General features: G+C 42.4%; 1 protein-coding gene across 1 annotated transcript in view; it reads left to right on the forward strand.

The window, feature by feature from the left end:
* Positions 1-20,294, forward strand: part of LOC122563551 (orexin receptor type 2-like) — a 30,409-nt gene that overhangs the window by 3,624 nt on the left and 6,491 nt on the right. Inside the window, exons 2-5 of the mRNA XM_043717421.1 lie at positions 7,243-7,554; positions 11,009-11,187; positions 13,146-13,389; positions 18,087-18,202. Of these exons, the coding sequence (XP_043573356.1) occupies positions 7,308-7,554; positions 11,009-11,187; positions 13,146-13,389; positions 18,087-18,202 (786 nt within the window). The 5' untranslated portion in view covers positions 7,243-7,307. The remainder of the gene's footprint in view (positions 1-7,242; positions 7,555-11,008; positions 11,188-13,145; positions 13,390-18,086; positions 18,203-20,294) is intronic.

Consider the following 20,294-nt stretch of genomic DNA (forward strand, 5'->3'; position numbering starts at 1 on the left):
CAAACAGAGAACAGCCAGGGAATTCCTAGAGGCATGGCACTCATCCACAGATTCAATCAATAAGCACATCGACCTGGACCCAATATACCGACCACTGCAACGGACAGCTGGAATTGACAACCGGAAGCGGCAGAAACAAACCACCGTAAATGCCGGAGGAAATAATACAGAAGCGCTTCACAGGAGGCTCCCAAGCATTGAGGATATCACCTTAGACAGGGGACGAAACGTCTGCAACACAAATTCCCAGCTCGGCGAACAGAACCACAATAATGAACACCCGAGCTACAAATCTTCTCACAAACTTTGAATAAAAGACATGCTTAAAAAAAATGCCTCCTGTGCATTTCACAAGAACAGAACATCTCAGAATGCTTTACTGCCAATGCATTATGTTTGGAGTACAGGCTTTATCGCAGTGTAGTAATGTGGCAGTTAATTTATGGATAGAAAGTTCACTTGAATGTTAACAGGATAATGATTGGTTGTGATGTTGAACTGAAGGACAAATTTTGGCCAGAGCACAGAGAATAATTAATTTACACTTCTTCAAAATAGTGCTGATCAGATCTTTTGAAGCCCATTAGAGGGCAGATAGGATCTCGGTTTAAGATGGTACCTCTGACAGTGAAGTACTCCCACATTATTTAAAAAATTATGCACCTACCAATCAGCTTGTAATCGTCCTAAATAAAATACAGGCTCTAAGAGGTTTTGTGTGGACTAGAGAGCTCACTTTATTTATACTGGACACTAATTCATCCTGGTGGCAAAAAGCACACTCCAACTCCAAGTATTTTGCAAATTAAACCTTACCCTTCAAAATGCAATAGTCAGGTGTTGTGCTTTATAAGTTATTAAGACAGTTAGTTTGTTTGGTAATTGGATCTGCCAAGGATAAAGCTGCACATAAAGTGAACCAAGTAAGGGCATTGGCAAAGAATGTACAAATAATCAGAAAGGTGACTCAACACCCTGATAGTGTGTGAAAATGGAGATGTTCATCATTTGGAAAGAAGCATTGAAAATATAAAAGAATTAATGGTGTTACGCACCTGCATACGCTATAAGCTACAGAAAAACAGAAAACTGTGTGGTTGCTAGAAATCTGAAACTGAAGCAGAAAATGTTGGAAATGCTCAGCAGGTCAGGAAGGCATTTGTGGAGAGAGAAACAGTCCTTCAAAGCTGTGACCTTTCAACAATTATTTATGGCCTCTTTACCTGTGGTGTAGATTCCAAGATAGCAAACATATTGTCAACATATCAGAAATAGGCATGAGGTAGGAGATTAGAACTCATTCCATTTAAATAGAAACATCTAGTGTTAGATGTGATTCTGCATTGGGCAATACTTGCCAAGCAATCACACACCTTTTCTTGTGTAGCATAACTTGTTGTGATCAATTAAAATGTGGCATTTTTGCATATGTCACGATGAGTACAAGACAAAAAATCTGCATTATGCCTTTCATTTCAGCAATGTGAATAATTGGGTTGCACATGTTGTCAGCAAACCTGTGGCCTATTGAGAACAGTCCCATTTTAGATATTTGCATTCTGGACACTCATGTTTAATGTTTTGAAAAATTCCATTAAATGTTGTACACAAAAGATGCAGTTGAAGAATATCGTGCTGGAAAAGTACAGCCGGTCAGGCAGCAACCGAGGAGCAGGAGAGTCGATGTTTCAAGCATAAGCTCTTCGTCAGGATGAAGGTTTCCAGCACCACACTCTTCGACCCTGATCTCCAGTCCTCCCTTTCTCCCACAAAAAATGTAGCCAGTTTCCCCGTAAGGTCAAATAAACCCAGCAGAAACTCTCACAGGTATTATGCATTTTAGGAAAATTGCAAGTGCAGCAAACTGGTGTAACAGACTGTGTTACAGATTGGTGGAATATAGGGTCACACCTGTATGAAATTACCCTAATACTGAGCTTCTGACATTGCTGCATGGAAGATTTCAAATGCCCAAACACATTTATTTTCTCCATCAGGCAGCGTTATTAGATTCAATAGCAGGTTCTATGTGATGAATGTTGCAAAACAAATTGAAGTAGTCTGATTGTCTAGATCAGGGTCAAACAGACCGCTGAAGCTAAAATGAGCCTACAATGAATTTGTTCTCTGTATTGTGCAATGAATTCCGTTCTGACAATTAGTCCAAGTTTAGACATGAGTAGCGTAATAAGAAATCCGAGGAAAGCAAAAAAAAATGCAAAATAAAAGCAAGGTCAATTTTTCATCAAATATTTGTTAGGATTCAGGTAAGTTTGAATGCAAACCATATTGCTATAGGTGCTAATTTCTATTGCGGTAACAGCATTAGAATGAAAAAGTGAGATACACAGTTAGTTGATGCAAAATATTATTCAGTAATTGAAAGTTGGTATATTCACTGGTTATGCTGTATTTTGTTGTTAAGACATTAGAGACTAAGATGTCTTTTTCACAGCAGGGATAGAAATATTTTGGATTAAATCTAGGGATCAGCTGCAGAGGAATAGCACTCACTATTAGAATGACAGACATTTAACCAGCTTTTAATGTACTTTTAGATGATCGCTAGCTGGAGATCCTTTTTAGTTCAGTGCCCGCTGCAGGCGACCTATTGAGTGTGTGAACAAGCCAAGGCAGACTGTGCCTACCTATTTCATCTGATTAAAGGATCCATGCAGGTTGAAAATCTCTTGGTGCAGCAACTATATTGGTGCTTTGAGGGTTGGTTTGGATCTACAGTGTTGCGATTGAGCAAGGTGTTGGCATGGGCATGGGGAGCCTAATGAGACTGGATGAATATAACATAGCTGGTTTATAGTGTCAGTCAATGTACCAAGTTGAGTTGGCTCTGACCTAAAACAAACAGTTCTCTTTGGTGCACTTTATTTCTCATCAAGACAGAAGAGACATTTAACATCATCAACAACACCCTCACAAGCATAAAGTTCACCAAGGAGGAAGAAACCGACAACAAACTCGCATTCCTGGATGTCACAGTTGAAAGAACGGACAGCGGAGAACTACAAACCTGTGTATACAGAAAACCGACAAACACTGACCAAATACTTAAGTCCACCAGCAACCATCCCAACACACACAAACGAAGCTGTATCAGAACAATATTCCAATGAGCCACATCACACTGCAGCACAGACGAACTTCGGAAAACAGAGGAGAACCACATATACAACGTATTCAAGAAGAACAGATACTCAAATAATACAGTCCGCAGATTCCTCAAGAACAAACCACGACAAGCAGACCAAACAGAGCCAGAAACCCTAACCACCTTACCATACATCAAAGAAGTTTCAGAAATGACAGCCAGACTTCTAAGACCCCTTGGAATCCTAATAGCACACTATCCCACCAACACTCTCAAACAAAAACTAACAAACTTAAAAGACCCAGTACAACCCATGGACAAAACCAAGGTCGTCTACAAAATTCCATGCAAGGACTGCCACAAACACTACGTAGGACAAACAGGAAGAAAGTTAGCCACCAGGATACACAAACACCAGCTAGCCACAAAAAGACATGACCCTCTCTCCCTCGTAGCCCTCCACACGGAGAGAAAAAAACCACCATTTCGGCTGGGACAATACATCTATCTTGGGACTGGCTAAGCAAAGACATGCCAGAGAATTCCTAGAGGCCTGGCACTCCAACTACAACGCCATAAACAAACACATAGATGGTATCTAGATCTATCAACCCCTCAGAAAACGAACAGGAAATGACATCACCACAAACCCCATCCAGGACAAACCTAGAAATAGAAAGCAGGAGACAACAGCTCCGCTTCACTTGGAGGTCGCCACTGATGATGTTACCTAACCAGGTAATGAAACGTCTAGATATCAAACCTACAGCTCAGTGAGCAAACCTACAGCTCAGTGAGCAAACCTACACCCTAAACCTCAACCTGAGCTACAAACCTTCACAAACCTTGCAAAAAGCCTTGATCAGAGTTTTGGTCAGACCTGTTCATTTGGCATTCTAAAGACACTTGGAGAACTAAAGGCTGCTTTGTCAGAAAGGTGGCTGCAAATGGCTACAAAAATTCAGAGACTGACACTTTGTGTATGACTGTTGTTACCTTCTCAGTCTGTCAGCACTTAAGATGTTAATTTGAAATCCAACATTTCTGTTCTAACAGAAACTGTCAGGCTGCATCTTTTACATTCCAATCATTATTCATTTCCTAAAATGCCTTTATAATCGTACTTCACTGGATTTTACTTTCGACAACCTCAGGGCAGAGTAGATCCTGCTATACAGTCACTTACTCAACTTTATGTTCTAAAGAGCGTTGGCTTGACAGAATGTCTGACTAATACGTTAGCTTCCCATTCACAGCTATCTGGTTGTGTGATGTCAATTTTCTAACCACAAGGCAGACAATTAATGACCCACTAATAAAAGTGCATTAATTGGGGCTGTTGTGGTGCAGCAGTTGTGCCCCTGCCTCTGGCCTAGCAGAGCCTGTATTCAAGTTCCACTAACCCCAGAACTGTGCCATAACATCCCTGAACAGCATGATTAGAAAAGAGCAGTGTGTCTGCATGTCCCTTGGAGGAATGTACTCCTGTACTCTGTCATGCTGTTGCAGTTTGAGGAAATCCCAAATGCTTTATGACCCAATGAAACACTTTCAAAGTGCTGTGGCTATTGTAACTTTAGGAAGCATGATAGCCAGATTGTGAACAGGAAGCAGCAATAAAATAAACATGATTCAGACCTGGTGTAACATATGAAATACAAAGGTAGTGAACCTGCTTCTGGCATGGGGTGGGGGGCATTTCCCATCTGCTATTACGATGCATGTCATAACTCTTAACCAGGCTGATTTTAAAAAATCTAAAGTAACTAAAGCATTGAGTAGAATCATTCACAACCATACATCCCTCCTCCAATGAGCTCAATGCATTCTGTGCTCGATTTGAACAGAAGTTTCAGTAAAATGATGTCCCCTGCCCCAACAGCATTGGATGCCCCTCTACCCACAGTCACTGCTCCCCCCACCCCCACAAGGGGCAGACCAGCCTTCTCCAGGGTGAACCCACAGACAGTGACTGGCCTGGATGGAGTTCTGGGTCATGCACTCAGATCCTGTGGGAAGCAGCTGGCGGGAGTAATCACAGATATCTTTAACCTTTCCTTACCACAATGTGAGGTTCCCACTTGCTTCCAAAAGACCACTATCGTCCTGGTGCCAAAGCAAAATTAGGCTGTGGGCCTTTAATGACTACCACATGGTGGCTCTGACATCCATCATTATGAAGTACTTTGAGAGATTAATAATTGCACACATCAACTCCAGCCTCCCGGATTGCTTTGGTCTGCTATAGTTCACCTACTGTCGCAACTGGTCCACGGCAGATGCATTTCCTTGGCTCTACACTCATCCCTGGAACCTCTGGATAACAAGGACACCAAGGTCAGACTCCTATTTATTGACTTTAGCTCCACCTTCAACACAATAATTCCAACAAAACCCATCTCCAAACTCCGAGACCGAGCACTCTGCTCCCCCTCTCTGCATCTGAATCCTTGACTTCCTGACCTATAGACCACAATCAGTAAGGATAGGCAACAGCATCTCCTCCATAATAATCAACACAGGTCTGCAAGGCTGTGTAACCAGCCCCTTACTATACTTCACATACCCACATGACTGATTAGTCAGTTCAGCTCTAACTCCATTTACAAATTTGCTGATGACACCGTTATAGTGGGTCAGAACTCAAACAAGGATGAAACCGAGTACAGGAAGGAAATAGACAATTTAGCAACATGGTGTTAAGACAACGATCTCTCCCTCAATGTCAGCAAAATGAAGGAGTTGTTATTGACTTCAGGAGGCGGAGTGGGGGATACACCATTGTCTGTATCAATGGTGCTGAGGTGGAGGTCATTGACTTCAAGTTCCGAGGAGAAAATAACCCCCAACGATCTATCCTGGTCCATCCACATCAATGCTGCAGTCAAGAAAACACATCAACACCTCTATTTACTCAGGAGGTTAAGGAAATTCAGCATGTCTACAATGACTCTTATCAATTTTTATAGATGCACCATAGAAAGCATCCTATCCAGATGTATCACAGCTTGATGCGGCAACTGCTGTGTCCAAGACCACGAGAAATTACAGAGAATTGTGAACGCAGCCCAATCCATCGTGAAAGCCAGCCTTTCTTCCATTGACTCAATCAGTATTTCCTGCTACCTCGGGAAAGCAGCCAACATAATCAAAGACCCCTCTTACCCCAGTTACACTCTCTTCCACTTTCTTTGATTGGGGAGGAGATACAAAAGTTTGGAAACACGTACCTACATATTTAAGGACAACTTCTTCACTGTTGTTATCAGACTTATGAATGGACCTCTCATATATTAGAATTGATCTTTCTCTGTAGCTGTAACACTTTATTCTGCATTGTGTTCTATTACCCTGATGTATTCATGGAAGGTATGATTTGTCTGGATAATACTCCATACTTTTCACGTGACAATAATTAACCAAACCAAATTAAATCAAAATGTGCGTTTAGCATGGCTGACAAAGCCACCTTCAGTTTAAATTAGAGACTTGCAAAGAACTACCACAACATGAATAAATCCACAGCATCAAACAACAAGGGGCTACTGCGGTGCCAAGGCAGAGTCCTTACCCCTCAACTGAGAGGCCTGGATTCAAGTCCCATTTGCTCCAGGGGTGTGTAATAGCAACTCTGAATTGATTGATTGACTCCGAAAACTAACTTATTTTTCCCACAGTCTAAGAATAAGGAGTAAGCCCTTGAGGACTGCAATGAGGAAGAATTTCTTCACATGGAGAGTTATCAACTTGCAGAATTCTCTCCCACAGAAAGCTGTTGGGGCCAGGTTGTCAGATATATTCAAGAGGGAGAGCTGGACGTGACTCTTGCAGCTAAAGGGATCAAGGGGGATGGAGGGAAAGCAGGAATGGGATACTGAGCTTGCCTGATCATAATGAATGTTGGTGCAGGCTTGGAGGGCTGAATGGTCTACTCCTGCACCTATTTTCTATGTTTCTATGACTCCAGCCAGTCTGGATGATATTGAATGGGAAATGTCATCTTGGAGACAAATCATGGTAGCAGCAAAGCTGATTATAATGCTGTACCACTTGTATTAATGACTGCTTGGAAATAGATTATAATCCAAAATATATGGTTTGTAGAAGTTCTCATTAGTGCATTCCCTGTTTTTCAGGTATTGGAATCCTGACTGTGAATGGCTGTCTTAGTAATTCACTCACTGACATTGCGATCTTAGAAATGAATTGTACTGGTCTGTGCCTCAGTACCAAGGTTACAAATGGATATCTCAATCATACTTTGCACGTGTCCAATCTGACTGCACCCATCTTAAATGGAACACCAACAGCGGGAGATGGCACAGACTGCGATGATGAATTTCTGCAGTACATATGGAGGGAGTATCTCTATCCCAAACTGTATGAATGGATCTTTATTATTGGATACATTATTGTGTTTGTGGTGGCACTTGTTGGCAATATTTTAGGTAGGTTGAAGTTTTATTTTTAAGCAAGGTATCTTTGAAAAGCAGGAATTTTGCAGTTACCCTCCACATTTTCGCCCAGTAACAGAATCACCAGCCATAGACTTCCCAGATTAATCCAATTTTAGGAATGTGCACATTTCACCATTGTCACAGTCCTGCCTAGATTCCTGCATGAGAACTGACTGATCCTTACCCTTCCAGGCATTTCATTGTGTGCATCGCTGTGTGTCAGAAAGCGGCTTTCAATCAAACTATTCAGACCTGCCTTGGGGATAAGGAGAGTTTCTGTACTTGGAGGGTGATTTGATCCAAACCAGACACCTCATTCAGACTGAGCTGAGAATAAAGTGGAGCTCATTTACTCTGCAATGGCAAAATACTGCAGCTGCTGGCGATCGAAAATAAAAGCAGGAAGTGCCGGCAATTCCCAGTCCCAACTGTTTGTTTTGCGGAGCTGTGGAGTCTGTCGACTACGTATCTACTGACTTTAGGCAATTGCACTCCCTTTTTAGTTATTTGAAAAATGTTACGTTCTGTTTTTAGTTATACTTCAGCCCCACGCTCCTGATCTTTGGGTGCGGAGGGGTGTGGGCAGGTCAGAGGAGCACCTCGTGGGTGTGCTCCTGAGCCTGGCCAGGCTGGCTATAAACAGGTCCAGGTAGTGGGCCATGGTGGGGGTCATCTCTGCCAACTGTCTGCCCCTCTTCCGCGGTAATCTTTGCACCCAGGTGTCATTGGAGAGGGAGCACAGAATCCATCAATGCTCACCATGCCTTCGGAGAGAGATGGACACCCCATGGAGCGGAATGCTTTATCTCTCCTCTTGGTATCATTCCGATTTAGCCCCTTTCCCTCCCCCTCACCTTCGATGCTCTGCATTGTCCGTAACAGGTTTTGCATGTAAATTATTCATTTGGAAACACCGGTGATTTACTGCTTTTGGGGAGGGCGGAGGTGGGGCGGTTGGGGCTGGTGGTGGTTAATAGATGAACAAATTGGGTGATGGGGTAAAAAATTCAACACCCACTTCTGGATATAAAAGTAAAACTGACAGTGCTGGAAAAACTTGGCAGGTCGGGTAAGTATCTCTGGACAAAGAAATACAGTTAACATTTTGCACCCAGAATGATTCTTCTTTAGAAAAGGGAACAGTGTGATTTGGACTGAGAGTGATAACTCTGTTTCTCTCTCTCTCTCCCCCCCACAAATGCTGAATCTCTGCTGAGTTTCTCCAGCACTTTTCATTTTTATCCTATTTTTCAGAATGTCCATACATTTATACAATAGCGAGAGAATTATTCTGAAGCAGTGGCCCCATATTTGGGAGTTCTGATACAATGCCAGATCTCCCCCCCCCCCCCATAACCAAGACTCCAGTGATCCTCTGAAATGGTTTCTCCTTAGTCCCCTCGCCCCCTGAATTCTTCAGCTTTCCTTTGAATTTCCCAGTCGGAGGTTTCAAAGTCTCCTGCCTCCCTGACCCTCACAGAGCTCTCCCCCAACACCCAGCCTTATGAGGTCCACACATCCCCCAAACCCCACCCAACCCCACAGACCTGCACCAGCCCTCAATGGCGCCCCCAACCCTTCATGCCTGGGTCTGCAGCAGCCAATTTGGACTCAAGTGCTTCGAGCCCTCAGCAGCTCCTACAGAGGCCCTGGAGAGAACTGGTATCAGAGTAAATGGATCCAGTCCAGTTTAATTCTTCTCGGTTCAGATCTCCAGCCAACCCAGTACTTTGCCTTTATTTCAGCCATTTCAGAGGTGCCTGGTAGTAAGTGGGGGGGGGGGGGTCGGGATCCACTTTTCCTCCCAACCTCAGGTCTCCATATCTGGGATGAAATTCAAGTGTTTGTCTCCTTCTCTTAGGTTGTACAGATCCACAAATAAACCCTTTGGCAGTGGATGTAAGGACAGAATAACCCTCATTTTCTATTGAGCATTTTATTTAAATTCACCTAAAGAAATGTTGATGGATGCCTTTATAAAGGAATCATAAATTGTACTTTATGCCACATACTGCAACTTTCACTGATTCACTGCACTTTCCTTTCTATGTATATATTTAAGCAAGGCCTGTTGATGAACTTTGGAATGGTTAAAAAGGATCCAGGAATGTTCTTCGATAATCTATCGTTTGTGGAAGATCTATCCTTTAGTTATAATCTGCTGACAGATTGCTGTAAGGTTAGAATGCCCTCTGGTGATAGAACTGTGTCATGACTCTTACAACGTTCAGAAAAATTATTGTTTCCATTTCGATTATAAAATTCCTGTTCTCAATTAATTAAATGGAGGCCCCGAAATATTGTCGATTAAAATCGATTCAGGGAATTCAAAACTCTATCTCACAAACACTTTTTGAAAATAAAGACAGTACTGTAATTCTTTGATAGTGAATTTCTTCCACATCTCCCATTCCTTGAGAAAATTCAATCCCATTTTTCATATCATTTCATGTGCACTTTCATCATTCATGCTGGGAGTATGGGCGTGAAGAGTTAATGTGAATGGTACTGTTTCTCTTGTTGATTCAAGTATCACCTTTTAGAAAAGGTATTTATTCTTGTTCTCCACAAACCACCAGGAGGTATCGTGAAGTGCCCAAGTGACAGTTCAGTGGGACATCTTGTAAAGAGCCATAGAGATGTACAGCACAGAAACAGACCCTTCAGTCCAACTGGTCCATGTCGACCAGATATCATCAACAAGCTCATTATTACCATCAAGAGCAGCAGGTTGATACATATTCCCATTTCTGTTTGTGACTTCTCTTCAAAGCACACAATACCTGGTGGCTCAGTGATTAGCATTGCTACCTCACAGCATCAGGGACCTGGGTTCCGTTCCAGACTTAGGTGACTGTCTGTGTGGAGGGAGTTTGCACATTGTCTGAGTGGGTTTCTGCCACAGTCCAAAGATGGATCAGCCATGTCAAACCGCCCACAATGTCCAGGGACATGCAGGCCTGGCGAGCCAGCCATGAAAAATGCAGGGTCAACAGGATAGGGTGAGTCTGGGTGGGATGCCACCCGGCAGTTTGGTGCAGACTTGACGGGCTGAATGACTCCTTCCGACATGTTAGAGATTCTATGGTATGATTCCATGCCAGGGCTCAGCATAGAGGGAAACAGGGTACCTCAGAGCCCAACCCTAACCTAATCTAGTCCAGTCCCACTTGCCAGCACTTGGCTCATATCCCTCGACACAGAGGCAGTAGGAGGCTCTCTGCCAGCTATCACCCACCTGCCCAAATAAGTGCCCCCAGCCATCAAAGTGAGAAGGCATTTAGTTCCACCCACAGTCAAATTAATGAGAAAGCTATGTGAAGAGAACCAGAAACTCTAAGTTCCAAGAAATGCTAAATAAGCCAATTAGTGTCTGATTCATATTTTGGACGGGATTGTTTAACAGAACCTAATGTCACTCTCATTCTGTCTGTCTGTATTGCAGTGTGCTTCGCAGTGTGGAAGAACCACCACATGCAGACTGTGACCAACTACTTCATTGTAAATCTGTCCCTGGCAGACATTCTGGTCATTGCTATCTGCCTTCCTGCCAGCCTGCTGGTGGATATTACTGAAACCTGGTTTTTTGGTCAAACCTTCTGCAAAGTGATACCCTATTTACAGGTATGATCATCTCACAGATATTTCACCATTTATCCCTTCCTTGAAATGACTAAGACATTTACCCATTCAAAGTAAAACTTGCATTAAAACAACACAGAAATGAACTAAACAACAACTGGACCTGAAACGTTAACTCTGATTTCTCTCCACAGGTGCTGCCACATATCAGTTTTCTAGCAATTTTTACTTTTTGTTTCTGATTTGCTTTATCTGCAGCTTTTTGGTGTTTACAGAAAAGACCTTCACATGAATATGCCTATATTGTGCAGCTATTTAAAATTTCCAACTTTAATTCAACATTATTTGCCCATCACATAGCTATGTAAAAATAAATTCCAATCGCCACTAGTTTTCCCTTTCTTTTGAATTCTTTCTAGTCCCCTAACATCTGGTCCAGGCCATAAGTTCATAAGTCAGTTAGCTCAGTTGGCTGGATGGCTGGTTTGTAATGCATAGTGATGTCAGCAGTGAATAGTGAAGAAGGTGTTTGGTATGCTTTCCTTTATTGGTCAGAGTATTGAGTACAGGAGTTGGGAGGTCATGTTGCGGCTGTACAGGACATTGGTTAGGCAACTGTTGGAATATTGTGTGCAATTCTGGTCTCCTTCCTATCGGAAAGATGTTGTGAAACTTGAAAGGGTTCTCAAAAGATTTACAAGGATGTTGCCAGGGTCGGAGGATCTGAGCTACAGGGAGAGGCTGAACAGGCTGGAACTGTTTTCCCTGGAGCGTTGGAGGCTGAGGGGTGACCTTATAGAGGTTTACAAAATTATGAGGGGCATGGATAGGATAAATAGACAAAGTCTTTTCCCTGGGTTCGGGGATTCCAGAACCAGAGGGCATAGGTTTAGGGTGAGAGGGGAAAGATATAAAAGACACCTAAGGGGCAACTTTTACATGCAGAGGATAGTATGTGTATGGAATGAGCTGCCAGCGGATGTGGTGGAGGCTGGTACAATTGCAACATTTAAGAGGCATCTGGATGGGTATATGAATAGGAAGGGTTTGGAGGGATATGGGCTGGGTGCTGGCAGGTGGGACTAGATTGGGTTGGGATATCTGGTCAGCATGGATGGGTTAGACCGAAAGGTCTGTTTCCATGCTGTACATCTCTATGACTCTATAACTCAGTGTGGGGTCAGTTCCTGCACAGGCTGAGGTTATCATGAAAGACTCTCATTCTCCAATGTCCCCCTTCACCTGAGCCGTGGTGACCCTCAGGTTAGACAGTCATCTAAGGGGGGAGCAGGACTGTAGTGAGTTTACCTTTTACAGCCTGATATGAGGCAGGGTTGTTGTGAGGAAGGACCGTCTGTCCCTTTCAGCATACTGCTCTCTCTCAGGAGTCTAAACGACTGCTTGGAAAACTCTTCCAATGACAGTGTGACTGTAAACCGAGGTGGAGATTTGAACCCCTTAATGGAGTGTCAGAACTGTGACACAACATGACAATGAAACATATCCAGCCAATGACATCTTTTAACGTATTGCAGATTTTTTTTTAACCTTTATTCTGAAGACGTGTCCACTCTTTAAGATCAACTCGAAGTAACTCAGGCCTGAGGCTGCCCGAACCAAATAGATAGGTATGATTTTAAAACATTTTCATTCAGTACTCAACCTATCATCTGACTGTCGATGTTTAATATCAACCTGTTCAGACACTCCTCTGGAGCTGGTGGGACCTGGACTTGGGCCTTCTATCACTCCGACACAAAAGCTCTAAGTTCATCTGACTGTAAACGGAGGAAATTTGTCAGATTCACGAAGGCCTGGGAAGAATAATCATAGAGATGTACACTTGAAACCAATTTGCATCAAATTTAATTTTCAAAAATAAGGGTGCCACTTAAAATCATATCTCATTCCTTTTATATAAAGATTCTTTGCAGAATATCTCAGATTGACTCCGCCATGGTGTTTTGGTTCAGTTCTAACGAAGCCTTTTCTTTTTGCAGACAGTGTCGGTGTCGGTGTCAGTACTGACTCTCAGCTTCATAGCTCTTGATCGATGGTATGCAATATGCCACCCCTTATTGTTTAAAAGCACAGCAAACAGGGCAAGGAACAGCATCGTTGTAATCTGGATCATATCCTTGGTGATCATGATTCCTCAAGCTATTGTCATGGAGCAGAGCAGTGTCATTCCTGAATTAGCCAACAAAACCCTACTTTTTACAGTCTGTGATGAGCAGTGGGGAGGTGAGTGCAGCTTATAAAGTTGGACCGCGTTGTCCTGCAGCACAATTATCTCGACTTCTGTTCATTCGGAAGAGAAGCATATGTTTTAATAAGTCATTACCTCCTGCCCAAGTAACCCACACTAAAATGAGCATCTTCTTTCATCCTCCTTGCTATCCTGTGGTTTTAAAAAAAATTGACTCAAATTTTGAGCAATATGTAAAAATTACCTGCACTGAGTAATGAAAGGTTGCTTTATTTAGTTTGATTGAAAGATTTCACCACACGGCAACTGTTGTGGTCTTCCTATGTGGGTAGCACAAATCTTTGATGTATTCCCGGAACGGGAGCTCAGACTGGGCAATGTCAGTACTTTGGGCTTCATCTTGTTCCGAAAGCATTCATATTCCAGGGACGGACATTAAGAACTAGGAGCAGGTGTAGGTCAGCCTCTCGAACCTGCACCACCATTTAATACTGTCATGGCTGATCTCATCTCAGCTTCAACTCTTCTTTCCTGCCCACTCTCCATAGCCCTTCAATCTATCACTCATTACAAATCTGTCTATCGCATCCACGCCCCAGCATTCACTGCACTCTGAGGTAGTGAATTCCACAGATTCACAACCCTTAGGAAGAAATATTTCTCCTCATTTCCCTCTAAACCCTTCCTATTCATACCTATCTAGATGCCTTTTAAGTGATGTAATTGTAGCAGCGTCCAACACTACCTCTATTTCCCCACATGAGGAAGTACTTTTTCTGCGTCTACTTTGTCTAACCCCTGTAGCATTTATATACCTCAATTGGATATTCTCTTATTCTTATAAACTCCAGAAAGACAAGTCTAAGCTGCTCAATCTTTCTTCATAAAACAAACCCCTCACCTCTGGAATCAATCCAGTGAACGTTCTCTGAACCCCCTCCAGTACAGCTACATCCCTCCTTAGGTAACGGGGACCAAAACTGTATGCAATACTCAAGGAGTGGTCTCACTATTGTCTTGTACGGTTTCAGCAACACTCCCTTACTTTTATAATCTATTCCTTTAGCAATAAATGCCAAAATCCCATTTGCATGGATGGCCATTTCTTGGGAGCATCCCTGTTCCATTACAGCCCAGCTCTGGACACTGTCAAGGGCATTTCTGAGCTACAATAGGAGTTCAGGCTGGCACATGCCTGCTAGACCCAGTATTTTTGGACCTAGCGAGGATTGGCTGCTTGGCATGCTGAGGCTGGGCCCAAACAGTCTGATGATGGCCTTTGGGTGTGCCCCTTCCGCCCATACCCCACCGCCCCCAGTACCCACACCCCACCCATACCCCCGAGTCATCCTAATACAGCTTTTCACTGGGCAGGGTATTTGGCGCATTTGCTGCGTCTCTGTAACTATTGGTGTCCACTCTGAGTATTCAAATAACCATCATCTGTGACAATGCCCCAGCAGATACAGAGAGCTGCTCCATCTCACCACAGATACTGAGGCATCATCAAACTTGCATTTGAAATAGAGTTCTTACAAAGCTAAGAAGCATCTAATTCAAACATAGTACATTATAACAGTTATTATAAATCACTCGATTGCTGGAGGTTAAGTGCGGAAGTAAAATGGTACAATACATTCAGAAACTTACACTGAGAATAAATGTTAGAAATAATTCCTCTTATTCATAAATATTTTAAATGAGCAGTAAGTCAAGTTTACATTGACTACAATGAGAAATTGGCACTATTTCAAAGTGTGTTAAATAATTAAACATGGTACCAAATGAACCATTTTCATTGAAAATTCACTTTTCAACTGAAGGAGAAATGCAGGAAAGACGTTTATGAATCTTGCAAGCTGAGAAGAAAACTAATATGTGTGTTTTCCTATGAGTAGCTTAATTTCATTATCATTATAGAGTCATACAGCATGGAAACATGGCTTAGAAAGAGTGGATGCTGGGAAATTCTTTCCGTCAGGTGGGGATACTAGGACTGGTGGACACAGCCTTAGAATTAGAGGGGGTCCATTTAGAACAGAAATGAGGAGACATTTCTTCAGCCAGGGAGTGGTGGGCCTGTGGAACTCACTGCCACGGAGCACAGTGGAGGCCGGGACTTTAAATGTCTTCAGAGATTGAAAAATTCTTAATCTCGCAAGGAATTAAGGGACGAGGAGAGTGCAGGTAAGTGGTGTTGAAATGCCCATCAGCCATGATTGAATGGCAGAGTGGACTCGATGAGCCAAATTGTCTTCAATTCCTATTTCTTCTGGTCTTATGGTCTTAAACAGACCCTTTGGTTGAACTCATCCATACCAACCATGTTCCCAAACCAAACTAGTCCCACGTACCTGTGTTTAGCCCACATCCCTCCATACTTATCCAAATGTCTTTGAAACATTGTAACTGTATCTGCATCCATTACATCTTCTGGTATTTCATTGCACACATGAACCACTCTCTGTGTAAAAATGTTGCCCCTCATGTTCTTCTCAAATCTTTCTTCTCTCACCTTAAAAATATCACCCCTAGTTTTGAACCGCTTCCGCCCCCCCCCACCACACACCTTAGGGAAAGATCAAAAAGTGTGGTGCTGAAAAAGCACAGCAGGTCAGGCAGCATCCGAGGAACAGGAGAGTCGACGTTTCAAATGTTCCTGATGAAGGGCTTATGCCTGAAACATCGACTCTCCTGCTCCTCGGATGCTGCCTGACCTGGTGTGCTTTTCCAGCACCACACTTTTCGCCTTTGACTCTTGAGCATCTGCGGTCCTCACTTTCATCTTGGGGAAAAGACTATTCACCTTGTCTATGGTCCTAATGATTTTATAAACCTCTATAAGGTCAAAGAATGTTAATGATGGGAATTGAAACACTTTCTCAGTGTCACTGTCCAAATGTTGCTGATCAGGATTGGCAGAAGCACCTGAATATTGAAAATCCCTGAACTCTGGACTCTGCCCCAACTGCACAACTTCATCTCAATGTCAGAAGAGCACCTCATACTGCACCAGTGTAACTTTTTCCATTCTCCTCACAAACCACCATTTCAATTGTGATTATCAATTAGTGCTTTTACTAGCATGAAACAAAAAAAAACTGAATAGAGAACTCCTTCAGGGGAATAAAGTTCCGAATTCAGCATTACTGATTCCTCAAAGGATTAGCATTGTATTAAGGCATGCTTTAGCAGGCTTAGCCTTTAGGTCAGTCCGCTATGGAAGTACTGTCACAGAGCAGCCTTGTCAAACATTGTAATGTTTTAATCTAATATATGTTGAAAGACAAGTATTTTATAAATGAAATGGTAGCAGAATATATCATCATTAATTAACTCATCATACCCTCTTCAAGGTATATGTTATAGTGAAGTATCGTACTTTATCATAATTCCACACCGATTCCATACAGTGTTTTCTCTCACAGTCAGTACTTCAGCAATGTTCCCGCTAATCGTTTTCTCCTGCTACATGACCCTTTGAGATCCATGTGTGGCAGAAGCTACCAGAAACAGAACCTGTATGTCAACACGCCAATTGTTGAACCCAGGGCTTCCCAACAGCTCCCATAGCCAAATTCATTCAGCTTAGAAGGGCCATTGTATGTCAGGGTACTTTTAAGATTAATACTCATGATATCAGCACAGCAACATCACATGAGCCCTAAGATTTGGGGTGGCATGGTGGCTCAGTGGTTAGCACTGCTGCCTCACGGTACCAGGGACCTGGGATCGATTCCAGCCTCGGGTATCTGTGTAGAGTTTGCACATTCTAGCTGTGTCTGTGTGGGCTTTTGCCGGGTGCTCTGGTTTCCTCCCACAGTCCAAAGCTGTGCAGGATCGATGGATTGGCCATGCTAAATTGCCCCATAGTGTCCAGGGATGTGCAGACTAGGTGGCTTAGCTATGGGAGGTACAGGGATAAGGTAGGGGGGATGGGCCTGCCTGGGATGCTGTTCAGATGGTTGGTGTGAATTCAAAGGGCCGAATGGCCTGCTTCCACACTGTAGGGATTCTATGATTCATACAAACATCTCAGGCTCCATCTTATCTCAAATCACTTGATGCATGATACCCTACTGGAAGCAGGCTACCCTGATGTAACATAATAACTTACTGTTAGCCCAAACACCTATGTACCTGAAAATGAAATGCATATCCAGAAAAGGTGGTTGCAATAAATGTCTGTTGGATTCTTCAAGCTCACATTAGACACACCTGGTTTCTTATCTCTCGGTAGACAAAATAAACATTGCCACATTGGATAAAATGTCCTGTCGGAAACCCAGTGCAGGTCCTTGATTGCTTGTCTGCTGATATCATCAGAAAGAGACCATTCAGCCCATCATTCAGCTGGCTCTCCATTCACTTGGTGCTCCTTGCTATATGTATTCGTGGTCAGATAGTAATTCAATTACCTCTTGAATGCCTTAATTCAACCTGGCTCCATTCAGCTGTTGGGCAGGATTCCAGATCCTAACCTGAACAGGGAAAATAATTTAGTTATTGAGATCTTTCATGAAGAGTCAAGGTGTATAGTGCAGTGTAGGTTCAGAGGTCAGGACATCATCAAGGCTGAAAAACGTAGTGAAGATAATATCCATTAAGAAGTTTAGGTTTATGTGAAGCCTCTATAGACTGAAAGAGGAAGCAACAACTGATGGAAGTAAAGAGTTCCTTATGGGCAATACTAACTAACTCTAAACCCTGTATCTTTATTTCCCTTTTCCAGATGACGTCTACCCTAAGGTTTACCATGTTTGCTTTTGTATAGTAACCTACGTAGCTCCCCTGTCTTTGATGTTTCTGGCATACTTTCAAATATTTAGAAAGCTTTGGTGTAAACAGGTAAGTGCATGAGCAGCCTTTGGAAAGCCAAGAGCTTAACATCTACAAATAAAAGAATAGATAACTTCCTTTGTACAGTAATGAAAACTGGTGTAAACTGATGTACATTTCATAAAAAATACTGAATAAGAAAACTATGTTTGTATAAAAGATGTTAAGTATTGATCACTGATTCTGATATGTTTATTTGATAAAATGCATTGATGTCAAAAATCTTTTTAAAAACAGCCATTTACTCAAGTGAATAAATCAGGTTAGTGACATACCAAAGGTTTTTGTAAGAGTAGCAACCTTTATTTTATATGTTGCTTTTTACCAACAGCAAAACATTTCCAAGCATTTCACAACAGTATTGTCAATAAAAATGCGTGGCTATCCATAGAAAGAGATATTAAAAAGAGTGTCTAAAAGCTTGGTCAAAAACTTGTGCCTCTATGACGCGTCCACCTTGACCTTCAACTCAACCCTTGTCCATCACTTCCAGGCTCAACAATCACAAGTTCTGCTCAACTTCCTCCAGCCCTAAAAATCCCTCAAACTTCCCATTCCTGTGGCTCTGGCCACTTGTGAAGACAAGAAAATCTTTAGAGAGGGAATTGGAGATGATAGGACTGAGGTACCTGAGGGCATATGTGCCAATTGTAGAAGGGGGTCATTAGGACTTGATGCTGGTTAGGAAATGAGTAGAAAGCACTTGGATGAATCAGAGTTTGGACAGAAGGGGGACAGGGGAGCACTGGAATTTGAGTATTCAGAGTAACTTTCAGCAATACCAGTAGAGTTATCAATCACATTTGGAATTAACAAGTAAAATGCAAATGATTTGTTTCCTAATGGGAAAAAGGCTACATGGAGATGGATAGTAAAGACATAAGTGAGTTGTATTAGGGAATAAAAAGTAAAAGCCACTCCCCCAGTGTCTGTAAATGGACTACTTTCCTTATTAATGTGAGGAAAAGCAGTGAAGTGTCTTCCTACAAACACCATCCAATAGTTGACTTTATAAAATGTATTCCTGATGAAGGGCTTAGGTCCGAAACATTGATTGTCCTGCTCCTCGAATGTTGCCTGACCTACTGTATTTTTCCAGCACCACACTCTCGATTCTGATTCTCCAGCATCAGCAGTCCTCACTTTCTCCTCCTTTATAAAAGAGATATTTAAATGCCTGATTATATGGAATATTCTTGTGTTCAATGATATATTACGTGCATATATTCTTTTTTAAGAATCCAACTTTAATAAAAATTGTCAAAAGAAAACATATTAAAATTGATCAAATCATTGACTTTGTCACTCCTGTTTGTTACCCAAAAGCTCACATTTTTAAAAATCCCCATTTCTCTCTGATGCTGTACTTTGATTTGCATTTTCTTCTCTTGCCCTTGCATAAAGTGCTAATTGCTGCTGTGGGGTGGTGCCGCCTGCTTTGGCATTTCTCTGGTTCCTGTGGACACCACAGTAGTCACAGAGTTGTACAGCACGGAAACAGATCCTTCGGTCCAACCAGTCCCTGCCAACCATAATCCCAAACTTAATTAGTCCCACCTGTGCTTGGCCCATATCCCTGCAAACATTTCTTATTCATGTACATCATTTTATAAACCTCAATAAGGTCATCCCTCAACCTCCTTTGCTCCATTGAAAAAAGGTCCCAGCTTATCCAGCCTCTCCTTTATAACTCAAACCCTCGATTCCCAACAACATCCTGATAAATCTCTTCTGAATCCTCTCCAGCTTAATAATATCTTCTCTATAAAAGGGCGACAAGAACTGGACACAGTAGTCCAGAAGATGCCTCACCAAGGTCCTGTACAATATCAACATAATGTCCCAGCTCCCATACTTGAAGGACTGGGCAACAAAGGCAAACATGCTAAACTCCTTCATAAACACCCTGTCTATATGTGATGCAAACTTCAAAGAATTATGTACCTAAACCCCAGGACTCGCAAGGCCCTACCTTTTAATTGTAGAAGTCCTGCCCTTGATGATTTTACCAAAATGCTATTATTTTCATTTATTCAAATTAAACTCCATCTGCCACTCCTCAGCCCATTGATCAATTTTGATCAAGATCTCTTTATAATCT

The sequence above is a fragment of the Chiloscyllium plagiosum genome, chromosome 27 (assembly GCF_004010195.1).
Source record: "Chiloscyllium plagiosum isolate BGI_BamShark_2017 chromosome 27, ASM401019v2, whole genome shotgun sequence".
Lineage (NCBI taxonomy): Eukaryota > Metazoa > Chordata > Chondrichthyes > Orectolobiformes > Hemiscylliidae > Chiloscyllium > Chiloscyllium plagiosum.